The sequence below is a fragment of the Nicotiana sylvestris genome, chromosome 9 (assembly GCF_000393655.2).
Source record: "Nicotiana sylvestris chromosome 9, ASM39365v2, whole genome shotgun sequence".
Lineage (NCBI taxonomy): Eukaryota > Viridiplantae > Streptophyta > Magnoliopsida > Solanales > Solanaceae > Nicotiana > Nicotiana sylvestris.
The window spans coordinates 190,310,012-190,329,836 of record NC_091065.1 but is presented as its reverse complement, the minus strand read 5'-3'; the positions used below and the strand labels follow the sequence as shown (position 1 = coordinate 190,329,836).

General features: G+C 37.1%; 2 protein-coding genes across 2 annotated transcripts; one reads left to right on the top strand and one right to left on the bottom strand.

Annotated features, from left to right (window-relative positions):
- The first annotated feature begins 4,770 nt into the window (after positions 1-4,770).
- Positions 4,771-7,591, top strand: LOC104213787 (early nodule-specific protein 2-like). The gene is made up of 2 exons (XM_009763333.2): positions 4,771-6,457; positions 6,825-7,591. Exons 1-2 carry the CDS (start codon positions 4,771-4,773, stop codon positions 7,589-7,591), a joined length of 2,454 nt encoding a protein of 817 aa, XP_009761635.2.
- Positions 7,592-16,184: 8,593 nt separating this feature from the next.
- LOC104213783 (uncharacterized protein At4g14450, chloroplastic-like) lies at positions 16,185-16,839 on the bottom strand. The gene has a single exon (XM_009763324.2). The coding sequence runs from the start codon at positions 16,740-16,742 to the stop codon at positions 16,398-16,400; it is 345 nt and encodes a 114-aa protein (XP_009761626.1). The 5' UTR covers positions 16,743-16,839; the 3' UTR covers positions 16,185-16,397.
- Positions 16,840-19,825: the final 2,986 nt, after the last annotated feature.

Genomic DNA, 19,825 nt, shown 5'->3' with positions numbered 1-19,825 from the left:
CCTGATGGACTAAAGACAGCGACCTCAATGTGGTCCAAAAGATGCAACACCGAGATCTGCACACAGTGCAGAGTGTAGTATCAGCACAACCGACCCCATGTACTGGTAAATGCCTAGCCTAACCTCGGCGAAGTAGTGACGAGGCTAGGACCAGACTACCAAATAAACATGTGCAGTTAAATCATATACATCAGAAAATAAAGGCAGAAATGTCCAGTTAAAGATAGGAGGGGGAAACATGCTGCGGGGAACATCAAGTAATAACAGAAGAACAACAAATAAATATAAGGAACACCAAAGTTCAATTATCAACAAGAATCAGAAATAAAAGACAAGTGCACGGCATCACCCTTCATGTTTTTACTCTCGTCCTCAACATAAAATCAATAAAATCGGCACTGCATCACCCTTTGTGCTTTTACCTCACATAATCATGGCACGGAAGGATCCTTCGTGCATTATCACTCGTATCATGGCACGGAATTGTACATCGTGCGGCACGGTATCATCCTTCATACTTTTTCCTCACAATATCGGCACGCCATCACCCTTCGTACATTAACACTCTCAAAATCATACATGGCATCACCCTTCGTGCTTTACATTCTTCCTCCCCCAAGCAACAATCACAAAGCAATTTGGGCAAGGGATTCAATAATATTTCAATCCAATCCTGGCAAGGGAATAGTAGCATAACGACAATATCCCCGCAAGGGAAAACAATGTCATGAATAACAACGTCCCGACAAGGGAAACAATACCAAAAACAATAACATCCCGGCAAGGGAGACAATATCATAAACCTCTCCTCTTTTCCATATTTACCTCACAACTCAATTCACAACTTGAGCCAATGCTCTATAATGTTCAATTGCCAATAATACTTCCACAAATTATTTTACAACTTGAGCCAACGCTCTTCAATGTTCAATTACCAATAATACTTTCACGAGCCTTGTTCAACATTAGAATCATCATATAACGCATGAACAAGACGAAACAGAGTCAAAAAAATCATAGTATGAGACTCACGGGCATGCTTGACACCAACGTATAGATACTCGTCACCATGCCTATATGTCGTACTCAAAAATTAACACATAGCAAATAAGATACGACTCTTAATCCCTCAAGCTAAGGTTAGACCAAACACTTACATTGATGCCACAAACACAATTCAAGCCTCAACTACCGCTTTACCTCTTGTTTCTACCACCAATTCGCTTGTATCTAGCCACAATTTACTTAACGATATCAATAAATGCTAAATGAATCAATTTTAATGCGTGAAAATAGGTTTTATAAAGATTTTCCCAAATAGTCAAAAAACGACCCCGGGCCCACATGGTCAAAACCCGAGGTTCGAACCAAAACCTGATTACCCATTCACCCAAATATATAATTTGTTTTGAAGTTGGACCTCAAATCAAGGTCCAAATCCCCAAAATTTGAAAAACCTAAGTTCTACCCAAAACACCTAATTTCTCCCATGAAAACCCTTGATTTTGAGTTGAAATCGTGTAAAAAGATGTTATAGATTAAAGAAAATGAGTTAGAAATGACTTACATTTGGTTTGGAGATGAACTCTTCTTTAAAAAATCGCCCAAAAGTGTTTAGGTTTTGAAAAGGTTTGGAAAATGCTGAAAATGTGTCTAAGTCCCAATTAACTGGTCTCTGATATCGCATTTGCGACCATTCAAAAATCTTGAAGGCTTCGCATTTGCGAGACATCTGTTGCATTTGCGACTCTGGCCCTTTCGCATTTGTGATAAAATGGTCGCATTTGCGATCAAGTCCTGCCCAGACCATCTTCGCAAATGCGATACTACTTCACAAAGGCGAGCTCGCATTTGCGAGCCAGGCTTTGCAATTGCTAAGCCTGCAGACCTGCAACACACCAGCAATTTTTCTAAGTCTAAATTCACTCCGTGGCCTATCCAAAACTCACCCGAGCCCTCGGGGCTCCAAACCAAACATGCATGCAAGTCCAAAAATATCATACGGACTTGTTCGTACGATCAAATCATCAAAATAGCATCAATAACTATGAATTTAGCATCAAAATCAAAGAAAAATCTCATGAACTCTTAAGTTCCATTTTTTAACAACCGATGGTCTGATTCATATCATATCAAGTCCGTTTGTTACCAAATTTTACTAGCTCAACTCAAATGCTATATAAGACCTGTATCAGGCTCCGGAACTAAAATACGGGCCTGATACCATCAAATTCAAACACATTCCAATTTCTAAAACTCTTATAATTTCAGTTAAACAATTTCTTTCAAAAATTCATTTCTCAGGCTTAGAACCTCATAATTCAATTCCGGGCATACGCTCAAGTCCCATATTTTCCAACGGATCCTCGGGGACCGTCGAATCATGGGTCCGGGTCTGTTTACCCAAAATGTTGACCGAAGTCAACTTAAATTTATTTTCAAAGAAATATTTATTATTTTTCACATATTTTCACATAATGGCTTTCCGGATACAAGCCCGGACTGCACACGTAAATCGATATGAGATAAAAAGGAGGTTTTAAGGCCTCGGAATACAGAATTGTTTCCAAAACAAGTAATGATCTTTTGGGTCATCACAATGGTGATGTCTTGTATCACTGGTAAATATTCTCCATACTTTTGTAGAACATTTCCTTATTGAAATATTCCATGCTATCTCCTTTAATCTTCTGATTTCTTTCCTTTTGTTTTTCTTGTACTAATCTTCTAAAGTTCTTTTATAAATATTTTCCATATCTTCTTTGATACATTTTGAAACTATCTTCCAGCAAGATAAACCATCCCAATAAAACTCAGTAATATCCTCCATAAAATTAGTATGCATTTCAGATATTTCCTTCCTCAACTTTGTTGTAAATCACCATCATTCTTTCATCTGCTTTCCATAATAAGCTTGTACTAATAAAATAAATTTATCACAAGTAAATGTTCTTTGATTAAACCTTAGGTTGGTTTGGTATCATCAAAATTCGTCTATGAAACCTTGGGGCTAACACTCGACTCAAGAATTAACTTACTACTAAAAAACAAAAATTGGTGACGGATAAATTCTGTAGCTAAACAGAAAAATCTATCACTAATCCTATTTAGAAACGAATTAATAACTATTTAGCGATAGATTAACGACAAACTTAGTAACTAATTTCATTTTTTCGTAGTAACTTTGTCGCTTTGTCAAAGGTTAATCAGTGGTATCTTAACATATCTTTGAATGTCTCTTTTTTCTATGAACTATACTTGGATTTTTTCATATGCCTTCGGATTTTACTAAAACATCAAAAAGGGTAGTAATTGTTCTTCCCATTAAATATGTGGGATTCTTAGGACATCATAAGTCGCATAGTAGACAAACTCACATGGGATCAATATTTCTTGCTATCTTCATTGTCTGACCCATAAACCATCTCTTGTACTCCCTTTGTTTCAAGAACTTAAGATATTTATATATTTATCAAATTGTTATAGTAAAATATTTAACATATATATATATATATATATATATATATATATATATATATATATATTAATTTTTCCTAGTTGGGATAAATCTAGTTTATTTTTCCAACAAAATCAAAATGGTATATTGATACAGAATTAATAAGTATACAATCGAATATTGATTCTATTTGGCAGAAACTATAGAAGCCATGCATGAAGTAATGTGAGCAATCGAATTAGTTGTAAAGGTGTTTGCTTTGAGTAATAATGATCTGAAGCTAACCCACATTACCAATCTAGGAAGGAAAGAGCCCTAAATTATTAATTCCTTTACGTACAAGTTACTAGCCATGCATGTTGTGACTCACCGTTTTGCCATGTTCAGTCTGGAGTCAGACGACATCTTTTTCGATTCATTTTATTTTCTTGGCTATGTTTCTTTCAGGATTCAATATTAATTATACGCAGAGGCAGACCCAGGATTTGAAGGTCGGGGGTATACTTTTGCATTCAACCAAAATGTATTTTGTATATAGGGTGTCACTACTAATATATTAGCATTTTCTAAAAAACACATACTCTTGTATTCACGAAAAGTTTGGCGAATTTTTTGGGTGCCGGTGACCCCTTATTTGATAACATAAGTCCGCACCTCTGATTATACATATGGGTCCTGACGGATAGAATTTTAACTTTATGGGTTCTGGATTCTAGAACGACAATTTAAATGCTAACAATGGGTTTTAAACTTAATATTTGTATACATTTAATGAATTTCTTAACATAAATACACTGTTTGAGCAAATAATATTGGGTTCAGCCGAATACCGGGCTTCTAGCTCTACCCCTGAACCTTAGAAAATAGCACCTTTCTTCATTATGGGTCTTCCCCTTAGTTCGAAGCTACTCCAATGTTCAAGGAAAGGTACACCATAGAAATAAAGATTAAGCACTTTGAAAAGTGTTGTGTCCTAGATTTATGGCTAAGTGATACAACATCTTCATTTTAGAAGCAGCAAGATAAAATATATAGACAAAGAAGAGAATATTGAGTTCTTTTAACTAACTTAGACTTAGTAGAGAAACATGTTAAAGGAAACTTACAAAGGAAAAATGCAATTATGAGCCCCCAAATAATAGGCTTAAATTTCTCCTTCATCAAGAAGTATAAAATAGGAGATGTAGCAATGGAAATTTCATCACTTATTCAACTCAAGTACTTAGAACAATTAGAGAGTGACTAATATAATGGCTAGATCAACAGCCCACTTAGTTGTGGGTTTGGGAATTTTGTTGCTAATGTTAGTAGCAATGGTAGAGGCAACTCCCCCTGGAATAGCTGATCATCCAAGCCATTCTCATTGCTCAGATGATGAGATAAAGCAATGTAAAAATCTTCCACATGTTTGTCCTAAATTTTGTCCCAATGGCTGCATAACTGAGTGTCGATCTTGCAAGCCTATATGTATTGATGGCTCAGTGCCGCCTCCTGATGATCATGGTTCGTCAAAACCTCCACCATCATCTCCTCCAAAGGAAAAAACTCCGTCATCCCCATCTCCTCCCAAGGAAAAAACTCCACCATCCCCATCTCCTCCTAAGGAAACAACTCCACCACATTCACCTCCTCCCAAAGAAAAGACTCCACCACATGATGGTGATGATCACGATCATGATGGTGATGGTGATGATCATGATCACGATGGTGATGATCACGGTTCAGGATCTAACACTGGCCCACCTCCACCACCTTCATATCCTCCCAAGGAAAAAACTCCACCGTCTCCTCCTAAGGAAACAACTCCACCACATTCACCTCCTCCCAAAGAAAAGACTCCACCACATGGTGGTGATGATCACAATCATGATGGTGATGGTGATGATCACGGTTCAGGATCTAACACTGGCCCACCTCCACCACCTTCATATCCTCCCAAGGAAAAAACTCCACCATCCCCATCTCCTCCTAAGGAAACAACTCCACCACATTCACCTCCTCCCAAAGAAAAGACTCCACCACATGATGGTGATGATCACGATCATGATGGTGATCATGATCACGATGGTGATGATCACGGTTCAGGATCTAACACTGGCCCACCTCCACCACCTTCATATCCTCCCAAGGAAAAAACTCCACCACCCTCATTATCACCCCCGTCTCCACCTAAGGAAAAGACTCCACCACATGATGGTGATGACCATGATCATGATGGTGATGATGATGACCACGATCATGATGGTGATGACCATGATCATGATGGTGATGATCACGATCACGATGGTGATCATGGCTCAGTATCTCCTCCTAAGGGATCAACTCCGCCACCATCTCCTCCCAAAGAAGTAACTCCACCACCATCTCCTCCCAAGGAAGCAACTCCACCACCACCATCTCCTCCCAAGGAATCAACTCCACCACCTCCCAAAGAAGTAACTCCACCACCCCCCTCTCCTCCCAATGAAGAAACTCCACCATCCTCAACTCCTCCTAAGGAAACAACTCCACCGCCTTCTTTGCCACCCTTATCTCCTCCTAAGGAAGCAACTCCTCCACCCTCATCAGATTCTAATTCTGCTCCACCTCCCGATCAATCTGATTCTTCAGGTGACCATAAATATCCTCCCCCAACTCCTTATTCTCCTCCTCCTCCTCCACAGGACACAACTCCACCTTCATCTTCACCACTGTCACCACCATCTTCTCCTCCACCACCCTCATCTGGTTCTTCTCCTCCTCCTCCTCCTCCTCCTCCTCCACAGGAGACAACTCCACCTTCTTCTTCACCACCGTTGCCACTATCTTCTCCTCCACCGCCATCATCTGGTTCTCCACCTCCTCCTACATATCCATCACTCACTCCTAAGCCACCCACACCAAAGAAGGTCAAGTGCAAGAACAAATACTACCCCAGTTGTTATGCTGTCCAACATGTATGCCCAAGCTCTTGCCCTACAAGTTGTCAAGTTGATTGTGTCACCTGCAAGCCCGTTTGTAGTAAGTTATTACTCCATCAGTTTCAATTGATATGTTTTACTTTTTTAGGAAGTGTCAAGAAAAGAATGCCTCTTAAAACTACAATATATTCTTAAAGACACTTCCTTATAAAAATGATATTGTATATTTAAAACCACAAAATTCTAAAGATATTTTTAATAATTATACACACTTTTAATTTAATACCACAAGATTTGAAATTTTTATTTACATTCTTAAACTTCGTGCCTAATCTGAAGCAAATAAAATAAATAGAAGGAGTAATTTCCTAATTGTTTTTTCAATAATCCCTTTATATTTTTTTCTCCCTAGTTTATGTTAAAACTAAACTATGCATTATATTTACCAACTTTTATTTGGGACGCAGAGTGTGACAAGCCTGGAGCAGTTTGTCAAGATCCACGTTTTATTGGTGGAGATGGAATTACTTTCTACTTCCATGGCAAGAAGGACAAAGATTTTTGCTTAGTCTCAGACCCTAAATTCCACATCAATGCTCACTTCATAGGAAGAAGAAATGAAAACATGAAAAGAGATTTCACTTGGGTACAATCTATTGGTATCCTTTACGATACTCACAAAATCTCAATTGGTGCACTAAAAACATCAACATGGGATGATTCTATCGATCGTCTCGCTCTCCACTTCAACAATGAAGCTATATTCCTTCCTGAAAATGAAGGTGAAAGATGGCGATCTGAAACTATACCTATGATCTCTATTACTAGAATCAGTAACACTAATGACGTTGTCGTCGAAGTTGAAAATGTTCTCAAGATCACAGCTAAGGTTGTGCCTATAACACAACATGAATCTCGAGTTCATAACTATGGTATAACTAATGATGACTGCTTTGCTCATCTTGAACTAGGGTTCAAGTTTGTTTCTTTAAGTGATCAAGTGAGTGGTGTTTTAGGGCAAACTTATAGGAAAGATTATGTGAGTAAAGTTAAAATGGGTGCTCTTATGCCTATAATGGGAGGTGACAAAAATTTTGCAACATCAAGTCTTTTTGATGCTGATTGTCCTGTGGCTAGGTTTCAAGAATTTGATAAGGGTTTGTTGAATTTGGATTTGCCAAGTTTGAGCTGCAGTAGTGGGATTTATGGACGTGGAGTTGTATGCAAGCGTTAGAATTATTTTCCAATAGAATGGAGATTCAGTAATAAATGGTGATTTTTATATCAAAATAAGGTTGTAATCCAATAGAATGGAGATTCATTAATACATGGTGCTAAACAGTAAAATGAGTTTGGACCAAAAAAAGAAATGTTATTATATATGTCATATTCTTCCAATAAGATTTTGTTGCTTTCAAAAGTTAATAATGTTCTTTTCCAAATTGATAGAAATATATAACCATCGTTTGTGATTAAGAATGCATTCTCCCACTTTAAGAATTATACAGGGCGCCAAGATCCGGATCGCCTAAAATTTTGTCAGTCCATCAAGAACGACCTAGACAATAATAGTCATCGCCTCACTATAACTATGAGTCATTTTTTGGCGTTTTAGAGCCATATAGCTAGAATTGCGCCTGATTCCCATATTTTCGTGCTATAGCCCACGCCTTCTTCATGGGCCCAGGCCTCTGGACATGGATCGCCTAAAGTTTTTCTAGACTATCAAAAATTACCTAAGGAACAATAGTCATCGCCTCACCATGACCGTACCTCATTTTTTGGCGTTTTAGGGCTATAAAACTGGAATTTCGCCCGTTTCCCAAATTTTCGTGTGCTATAGTCCACGCCTTCTGCGTGGGCCGAGCGTCCGGATCCAGATTGCCAAAAAAAATTTCAAACCATCAAAGACGATAACCGTTGCTCTTTTTTGGCGTATTAGGGCCACAAAACTGGAATTCTGCTCAATCCCCAAATTTTCGTGTATTATAGCCCACCCCTTCTACAGAGGCCTAGGCGCCCGAACCCGAATCACCTAAAATTTGCGAGACCATAAAAATGACCTAAAGAACAATAGTCACTGTCACACCATGACCGTTCCTCTTTTTTAGCGTTTAGGGTCATAAAACTAGAATTCCGTCTGATTCCTATATTTTTGTTTGCTATAGCCCAAGCCTTCTGCATAGGCTTAAACGCCTAAACCCGAATGGCCTACAATTTTGTCGGACCATAAAAAGCCCAAAGGAATAATAGTCAATGCCTCGCCAGGACCTTTCCTCATTATTAGAGTTTAGGACCATAAAACTGGAATTCTACCTAATTTTCAGATTTTCGTGTGCTAAAGCATACGCCTTCTATATGAGCCAGGGGGTCCGAACCCGGATCACCTAAATTTTGCCGGACCACCAAAAACGACCTAAGAAATAATATTCAACGTCTCGTCATGACCGTTACTCGTTTTTGGCGTTTTAGGGCCATAAAACTAGAATCCCGCTCGGTTTTTAGATTTTCGTGTGCTACGCCTCTACATGAGCCCATGTGCCCGAACCTGGATAGCCTAAATTTTTCGGACCTTCAAAAACGACCTGGGGAATAATAATCACAGGCTCATCATGACCGTTCCTCATTTTTTGGTATTTTAGGGCCATAAAACTGAAATTTCGCCTGATTACTACATTTTCGTATGCTATAGCCAACGTCTTGTGCATGGGACCAGGAGTCCGGAACCGTATCGCCTAAAATTTTGTCGAACCATAAAACACGACCTAAGGAACAATAGTCATCGCCTCGTCATGACCGTTCCTCCTTTGTTTGGCATTTTAGGGCTATAAAATTGGAATTCCGCCTGATTTCCAAATTTTTCGTGTGTAATATCTCATGCCTTATGCATGGGCCCAGGCACCAGACCTGGGTCGTCTAAAATTTTTCCGGACCATCAGAAATGACCTAAGGAACAATAGTCACCGCATCGCCATGATTTTTCTCGTTTTTTGCATTTTAGGGCCAAAAAATATGAATTACGCCTGATTCATACATTTTCATGTGCTATAGCTCATGCCTTCTGCATTGGACTAGCGCTCGCACCCAGATCGCCTAAAATTTTGTTGGACAATTAAAAATGACCAAAGAAACAACAGTCACCATCTCGTCATGATCGTTCCTCTTTTTTGGCGTTTTAGCCCATGAAATTGGAATTCCACCTGATTCTCATATTTTCATGTGTTATAACCCAGGCCTTCTACATGGGCCCGGGCGCCCTCTGCCTTGATCATCTAAAATTTTGTCGAACCATCAAAAACGACTAAGGAACAATAGTCACCGACTCGCCATGTTCATTCCTCTTTTTTGGCGTTTTAGGGCCAAATATTTGGAATCCGCTCAATTCCCAATTTTTCGTGTGCTATAGCCCATTCCTTATACATAAGCCTAGGTTCCCAGACCCGAATTATCCAAAAAATTTGTCGGACCATCAAAAATGACCTAAGGAACAATAGTCATAACTACATCATGATCTTTACTCGATTGTTGGCATTTAAGGGTTATAAAACTAGAATTTCACTCGATTCCCAGGTTTTATATTCTATAGCTCACGCCTTCTGCATGGGCCCGGCCTCCGGACCCCGATAACCTAAAATTTTGTCAGACCAATAAAATGACCTAAGGAACAATAGTCACTGTCTCGCTATGACCGTTTCTTATTTTTTGTCGTTTTAGGGTCATAAAACTAAAACTCCACCCGATTTCTAGATTTTCGTATTTTATAGCCCATGCTTTCTACATGGCTCGGCCACCTGCACCTGGATCACCTAGAAGTATGGCAGCCTATCAAATACGACCTAAGGAACAATAGACAGTGCCTCATCATGATCGTTACTCATTTTTAGCATTTTAGGGCCATAAACTAGAATTCTGCCTGATTCTAAGATTGTTGTGTGTTGTAGCCCACGCCTTCTGCATGGGTCTGGGCACCGGGACTCGGATCTCCTAAAATTTTGTCGGACCATAAAAATGACATAAGAAACAACAGTCACTGCCATGCCATGACCGTTACTCATTTTTTGGTATTTTAGAGTTATAAAACTGGAATTCCACACGATTCCCGTATTTTTGTGCGTTGTATCCCATGCCTTCTATATGGGCCTGGGCGCCCGAACCAAGATCGCCTAAAATTTTGTTGAACCATCAATTATGACCTAAGTCATGATTGTTACTCATTTTTGGTTTTAGGGCCATAGAACTAAAATTCCACCCGATTTCAAGATTTTCGTGTCTTCTGCATGGGCCTGGGCGCCGTGACCCGAATGGCCTAAAATGTTTTTGAACCATCAATAATAACCTAAGGAACAATAGCCACTGTCGCGCCATGGCCGTTCTTCGTTTTTTAGTGTTTTAGGGCCATAAAACTGAAATTCCGTCAGATTCTCAGATTTTCGTGTGCTATAATAGCCCACGCCTTTTTCATGGACCCGAGCATTTAGACACGAATCACCTAAAGTTTTGTCAGACCATCAAAAATGACCTAAGGGTTTATAGTCACCACCTCGCCATGATCGTTCTTCATTTTTTGGCATTTTAGGCCATGAAATTGGAATTCAGTCTGATTCTCAAATTTTCGTGTGCTATAGCCCACGCCTTCTGCATGGACCTAGGTACGAGATCCGGTTCGCCTCAAATATTGTCGGATCATCAAAAATGACTTAAAGAACAATAGTCACTACCTCGCCAAGACCGTTTCTCATTGTTTGACGGTTTAGGGCCATAAAATTGGAATTTCGCCCGATTTCCAAATTTTCTAATGCAATAGCCTATGTCTTTTGCATAAACTCGGGCGCCAAGACCCGAATCGCCTAAATAGTATTGAGAAATCAACAGAAATAAGACCGAGAAGGAGTTTGAGGTTAATATGTATGGAATCGTTGCAAAAATTCAGATGAAAAGAGAGAGTGGAGCTTCGTTCGACGACGAAAATGGCGAAAGATTGCAGACGAGGAAAGTTTGCTCTTTCTAAAATAGGAAGAAAAACGAAATGTTTATCTTGCTGTGTTCTGTCTATGATCAATAAATGCAGACATAAATAAGAGCCTGTTTGGCTTAGTTGATTTGAAGTAGCTAATAAACATTAGATGTTGAAAAACACTTTTAAGTGCTGAAATTGATTTAATAAATAAGCAGTTACGTGTTAGGTACAAGTGCTGAAATTGATAATAAGTTTCTATAAGGGCATAATTTCTTCAAATTTTTTGATTCCAGATCGATTCAAATACAAAATATTCTATTCGTCATTTTATTTTAAATACAAATGTGCTTAGATAAGATAATTCTTATAATAAATATAATTTATTTTATGATAAGCATATAATCATAAGTTATAATAATTAATAAATTGACAAAAGTTTCTCAGTAAAAAATAAACCTAAATAGGACAAATTATTTGAAGAGAAACAAACATTTTCTTCATCACCATAACACGTAGAAAGCAATACACCAAAAATTTGATATGTCCTAATTTATTACATACAGTTCAAAGATAAATACACAATCACATAGATATAAGTACGCAAAGGAATAGAGAATTTGCTTATCTTAAATAGTCAATGAGAATTGCAGACTTGAAGAAGTGGGGGGAGGGGAGTTAGGTTGAATACTTGTGGCAGTGAGTATCGATGTAGTAGTTTTGTTCTAAAAAGAAATATTTTAAGGATAAAATAGTAAATATTTTGATCAAACTTAAAGTGCTTATAAGCTAAAAATTTATAAGCTGAGGGTGACCGGCTTTTGTCTTATTTTTGACTTATAAGCACTTGGCTCATAAACACTTTTAACTTTACCAAACGTGTAAATAAGCCGAAAAGTGCTTATAAACTAATTTGACCAGCTTATATGCTTAGATTGCGACTATCTAGCATCCATTATTGTTTTAACTTATGACGTTATTACTAAAGCAGTTTACCTACCATCTATCTTGATGGTGACTAATTATCTATTTAAACTTAAATTAACTAAGCTTAAAGTGTATATACAGAATAAATTACTCTTAATCTTTAGTTCACAAGAAATTAGTCTTGTAGTGCTCACCAAACTTGAGTCAAAGAAACTTGCAATGTTATGCTAAGAAAATTATGAAATGGATAAAACAGTGTATAACTAATATTTGTATTAGTTATATATTATATTTGGTATTATTTTATGTATAAATAGTGCATAAAAAACAATAACATTAGTAATACCAAAGCTATTAATGCATGCGTTAGTATGGCTAAAGATAAAATTGTTCTTAAAGTCCCATAAAATTAGAGAATATGGAGGACATTTATGTAAACAACTATTTTTCTTAAAAATTATGTAATGCATTATAATTTTTAATACAACACACCAAACAGTAGATAAGAAATAGTATTTGTACAACTAATACTTGCATTACTAAGCCATACATTACTAATCTCTGCATTATTTCGCACTATTCTTATACACCGTAGCAAACAACCCCTTATTTTATTCTTTTAACTTCTGTTATGTAATTAATATATACTGAATTACCACTATATGTGAATTATATGACTAATGCTTTTGGAAACCATGCACATTAAAAAAAAAAATCCAAAACGGGCTTTTGCAAAATACCTAGAAGTTGCATAAATATTTTATAAATAAACTAGAAGAAAATTCTATTGGACCTAAGCATATTAATTTATGGTTGTCCAATATCTCAATTATGCAAAATAAGACTAAGACAGTGCTAATAAGGATTTGCTTAATAATTTATTAATTTCAGATGTTTGATTATCAAAATTTATTTTACGTTTAATTTGATTAATTTTTAAAATAAATGAGAGATTAATTACTTTTACATTAATGCAATATTCTTAACAATATTGGTTTTTTTCTTCTTCACAATAACAGATTACATCATTTGTATTAGAATAAAAATTTAATTTGTGGTAGATGAATTCTCTAATACTAGACGATGAGAGACGATTATAAAACATTTAGGACATTTAAATTATAAAAACAAGTCCATAAATTGTAAGGCAAAATTTAGAGAAAATTTACATAAGAAATTAAGAGAGAGGATTTAGATTGAACCCCCCCCCCCCCCCCCCCCTTAATTTTGTTATTACAATTTGGACGTTTCTATATGAATATCCTTTCAAATGATTTTTAATTTAATTGTTGTATTTATTTCTGAAAATTTTATTAATTATTTTTACTCCAAGGCTTTTAATTAGAAACTTGACCATGCAAAGGAACTGTGAATTTATATGTTCGTTTTAATTTTTTTTACATCTTTTAGGAAAGATCTTAAAATTATTAGAAGATTTTCGTACTTGAAATTTTTAGTTGAATATGATTAAAAATGTGGTTGTTAAGGATTACTGTCTAAAACGCTCCTGATTTCTTTACGACTATCCTTATGTAGCTTAACTTCAATCCCTACAAAAGGTTATAGATTGTCATAACCAATAGCTAAGTTGAGAAAAGAGCACCCTGATGCACCAAGCTTTCGCTATGTGTGTGGTTCGGGAAATGGCCTGGGCACAAGGGTCTATTGTGCGTAGCCTTATCCTGCATTTCCGCCAGAGGTTGTTTCCACGGCTCATAATCAAGTTGAATAATGTGCTAATTTTAGAATCATCAAAAACTTTACACGTATCCGATTAAAATAAGCATATCGTTTCTAGAAGGCAAAAATACGTCAAAACAAATGATATTGTCATAGAAAGGTTGACGGTATAAAACACAAAACACTAAGTTAAAAAAAGAAGACCATATATCACATAACTACTTACATATATCAATATCTCGCGAATACAGCTATTGGGCCCGTGCTCAGCATGGGCCAACTTTAACTAGTTAATAAATAAAAGGTGGTTTGCATAGGATTATTTTTCTTCTTTGGCTAGAACGAAATTTCTTCATGTTTAATCAAAACTTTTGAGTTCGACTTTGGTTGACAGTTACATTCTAACAATCAGTTATTTGTGACTCCGTAATCTCAAATAGAAGAGCTTCCGTCAATGTTTCTCACATGCTCCATATCTCATGACAATCGCAACCGCTTCAGTTCATGTTTAAGTTCCAGAGATACCCATTACCGGTACGCTCCTTCAAACTTATCATACAGAGATGTTATTTCCAGTTCTCTCGGTTTCAAGAACCAAAAAGATTGTAATAGAATATTTGATATTCCAATTGGTTCCTGATTACTTTGGTCGGAAAAATTAATTAGGAATTCTCAGATGTTCGATTGAAGTGGTCGAAAAAATTAATTATTTATTAATTTAATTTTAATTTTTCCGGCCAATTTGGTCGGGAATTATGAATTTAATTTAAATTAAATATTAAAATCTCAGACCAAATTGGTCGGAATTGTCAAAAAATGATTAATATTTACTTTAAAATGTGTGACCGATTTGGTCGCAAAATTACCAACCGTTTCGATCGCAAAATTTAAATTTATCCGATCACCCAGTTTTTCCTTATTTGCAATTGTTTTGGTCGAAAATTTTTTGTGACCATCTATATTCCGACTACTTCATTTCTGTTGAAGATCCATCGAAAATAGTTGATTTCCGATCGATTTCCTACGGAAATCGTGGTCGGAATATTGACATTTTCGTGTAGTCTTATCTTGTAATGGTCGAAAAGTTAATACCAAATATCGAATGATTTTACCAACAAAATAAATAAAAGAAGACAATTAAATTCAAACCTAGCATTCAAATATTTCACATAAGAAAATAGTACGGTATAGTATTTTAATTAAAATCCATCTGTAGTTTAAATTATTGGGTATTTAAAACAATATTATATGAAGATTGTGTTTTAATTACTTCTATCCATTGATGCTCCAACATAAGTTGTTTACTCTGGAAATCCTACAAGTGGTAAAGTTAATTACCTTACATTTCCTATACTAACTTACTTTATGTGTTAATTTGGTTTGGTTAATCAAACCATTTTCATGACACTTAGCTACTCACCCTTTCAATCAGCCTACCATACGGAAAATGTTAGGAAAAAAAATTAGTGGTAATTAAATGTGGTGCTAAGATTTTAACTTTATAGGTTTTGGAATTTAGAACGATGATTTTAAGCGGTAATGGATAATAGTGAGTTGATCTAGTGATGAGCACCCTCCATTTCCAACCAAGAGGTTGTGAGTTCGAATCACTCCAAGAGCAAGGTTGGGAGTTCTTAGAGGGAGGGATGTTGGGGGTCTATCAGAAACAGCTTCTCTACCCCAGGGTAGGGATAAGGATAGTGTGTACGCAGACTTTACCCCTACCCTGGGGTAGAGAGGCTGTTTCCGATAGACCCCCAACATCTCTCCCTCTAAGAACTCCCTACCTTGCTCTTGGAGTGATTCGAACTCACAACCTCTTGGTTGGAAGTGGAGAGTGCTCATCACTAGAGCAACCCACTATTATCCATTACCACTTAAAATCGTCGTTCTAAATTTCAAAACAAGGTGGGAAGTTCTTAGAGGGAGGGATGTTGGGGGTCTATCGGAAACAGCCTCGTTACCCCATAGTAGGGGTAAGGTCTGCATACACATTATCCTACCCCAGACCCCACTGGTGAGATTATACTGGGTTGTTATTATTATTGTTGTTGATTTTAAGTGGTAAAAATTGAGTTCTAAATTTAAAATTTTAATATGTTTAATGAATTTATTAACATAAATACACTATTTGAGCAAAAATCTAACGGGTTCGACCGAACCTATTACGAAACTTCTAGCTCTGCCCCTAGTGCTAGTAATTAGTAATCATGTGTAATCTATAGATCACGAGTTCAAACCGTGAAAGTACCAATAATACTTAGCATTAGGAAAAGTTATCTATATTATACCTCTTCATTAACCAGTGTTTACAACTTGTTAATCACCTAATTTGACAACGTCAGCATACTAATTACATAGCAAAAAAAAGGACAAAATAAAGCTAGAAATTATCAACAGCGTACATAGAAATCCATAGACCAAATCTTCTAGTATTATATATAATTTAAGAAAAATAAATAGCTCAAAATAAACGTCGTTAGATTGTTTCCGTACATAATACAAACGGCACTAACGGAGTCGCTTCGTAACAAAACGGCGTCGCAGGATGTTGCCACTTCTTAAACACCAAAACCACCGCTGCCGCCGCCGCCGGCGGCTTCTCCTTTACCTCCACCATCTTATTGCAAACGGAATTAATCGCTACCGTTAAGTTGTTACAATCAGGAGAAGTCGGCGATGAAATCAACGGTGATAAAAGCGGTATCGCCACATTCCAATTGGTTGAACGGTTTATTTGAATCGACGCCGGCGCTCGCTGTTGTAACCGGCTCGGTTGCCGCCGATCACCTGAAAAGTTACTCGATTGCTTGATATCCGCCATGAGTTTGAACTTTGAAGTAATGAATACTCCGTATTTAGTTTCGTTGAGCAGAGAAATGAAATGAATGATATAGGGGAGAGAATTTACGGGAAGGGTATTTATAGTGGGAAATTATATGATTGAAGATTTTCGGTCAATGGTCAAAGAAACGGCGATGTGATTGTTTTCTGTTGTTTTCACGTGGCTCGGCTTCGCTGAATATTTTGAGCTGGCTATTACTGGAAATTTTTGTTATATGCAAATTTAGAGCCCGATTGGACATAAGAATTTTTTTTTCCTCGAAAATATTTTACTTTTTTCGAAATTAGTATTTGATCTTTAATTTTTATTTGAAGATGAATTTTAAAAAATTTCGAATATTTAAAAACTCAAAAAAAAAAAAAATCACTCAGATCACTCACGAAATTTTAAAACAATCCAAAATTTTATTCATGTCCAAACACAACTCTAATATCGAATATCATTTTACTTGGAAAAAAAAATTCACTTTTTTTGGAATTTTTCAATTCTTATGTCCAAACGCCCACTTAATGTCTTTTTCAACAGAAAGCAAAGAAGAAGAATTTATAAGCTTCTAAAATTAGCTTATTTTGAATTTTTTTAAAAATATTTTTAGTGAGAAATAATTTATATTCAGCCAACAACAACAATTCAGTAAAATTTCACTAATTCGCGTTCACTAACGATGTCTCATAGCAGCCCCGCAAAATATATCAGCAGAAGATACAGCTCGACTCTTCTTCTCGCACATTGTCAAATATTGGGGTATGCCCAAAGACATCGTTAGCAAATGCGACTCACGCTTCACTAGCAACTTTTGGACCCATCTCTTTAAGTGCCTTGGGTCAACATTGAGTCACAACTCAAGCATCCATTCATCATCGAATGGCCAGCCAGATCGATTCAATGACATGCTGGAGGAATATTTCTGCCACTTTGCAACCGGATCACAGAAGCATTGGGTGAAGCTTTTGGATGCTTCTCAATTGTGTTTCAATTCTCAAAAGAACCATCATACAAATAAAAGCGCTTTTGAAATTGTTACCGGACAACAACCGCTTCTCCCGCAAATGATGAATGCATCAATCATGCCAAAATCTCCTCGAGCTGCTAACTTCTCGAGGGAATTAGAGCCCAATTTAGGGATAGTGCAGAGCTACCTCATCAAAGCCCAAGAGTAGGTAAAAAGGTTCATCGATCAAAATCTTTGCTTTGTCCAACATCAAGCAGGAGATAAAGTGATGTTAAACATCCCAAAGCAATACTTGTTTGCAGAGAGGACCCATGACCCTCGCCTGCTACAAAAGCACATCAGACCCTTGTCCATCAAAAGACGCATTGGGAAATACACATACTAGGTGAAGACTTCATCATGGTGGAAGATCCATTAAGTCTTCCATGTCAGCCGCCTGAGATCATTACATCGTTTCCAAAGCAAGCTCAAAACATAGAGGGGAACAGACCTCCGAGCCAACAACAACTTGATCGATCATCACCATGCAGGTAAGACTCCAAGGACGTCGCCAACCAACTCAGGTGGGGGAGAATGTCATGGGCTGTTTTTCATCCACGCCCCATGACCCCTTGGACGCGTCCAGTGGCGTCCTAGCAAGCCTCTCAATGCCTCGTGCCATGGTCGGCCCCGTGGTCTCGGCAACGCCAAGTGGCAAGCGGGCATGTGCCTCTGTCGCCCCACCAATAACTCTTGCCAGGCCTAGAGGCTGGCAGATTCCAACAATACCGCGCGGACAGACAATGACGCTCGCACAAATCATGATGATGCCAACAGAGCCGCGAGCACAGACAATGTCGCGCGCAGATCCTGATGCCTCGCCAGCGCCCAGTTGCAGGCCCATTCCAATAGCGCCTCGCGCACAGACCCTGATGCCAAGCACCAGCGCCCAGCCACAGGCAAATACAACAAGTGTCGCGCGCGCCAACAGCATCGCGCTCTCAGACCCTGACCCAAAAGACAATGTTGCTGCTATCGGACTTGTTTCTACCTTGTAGTAAACTAAGTCCTTTTTCATTGTAATTATAGAGTTGTTTCATTTCATTTTCATTCAGAGTGTTTCTGTAGCGTAGCCAGGTCAAGTCATGTAATTTTGGGTTTTTTTTAAGCATTATCAGGGGGATCAAGCAATCATTTCTCTGTACTGGTGTCTCTTCCCTTCGACACCGCTTCCTTTTGTAATAGCTTTAATACAATTATCAGCTTTCATTCACAATTGCTCATTTCAGTTCTCTCAATAGCTCACGAGATTGGTTTTTCCTTACGACACTGACAATCTAATCTACCGTACGGAGGGGACCTCAGTTGGCGGACAGCAACCGTACTAACATCAATTGCTTAGCCTTACGTTGCCCTTCCAAAAAACATCAGGAAGGCGTTTTTGATGAGCAATTAGTGTTTGATTAAGTTTCTAAAATTATTTTTAAATGTTTTTCCCAAATGTTTTTATAAAAGTGTTTTTGCAAAGAAGCTTTGTTTTTTTTGCTTTTCAAAAATTATTTTTGCTTCTACTCAAAAGTATTTTTTTCTGTTAAAAGCTAGATTAAATATTTTAACTTTGAGAAAAATATATTTTTAGCTAAAAAGGCGCTTGGCCAAATAGGCTATTAACATCAAAAAGGCCTTGATGCAATGGAGGTAAATACTCGGAGATGATTGAATTCACTGGCTTTTATTCAAATTATGTATTTGTATTAAAATATTAATTAATTATATATATATATATATATATATATATATATATATATATATATATATATATATATATATATATATATTTAAAATTTAGCTGTCATTATTTAATGTCAGAGTCTTGTCTTAATTATACTAATGTGATTACTTTTCAACCGACTGAAAGAATGGGCTCTATCGCTTCGTCAAAGGTTAATTAGTGGTATCTTAGCATCTTTGAACGTGTCTTTTTTCTATGAACCATACTTGGGATTTTTCATATGTCTTTGGATTTACCAAAATATCAAAAAAGGTAATAATATATTTTTTTTTTTGGTCAACTAGGAAACTCCTTTCAGAGTACTCTAGATAAATCTCGTCTAGTATAGTAACTCGTAAA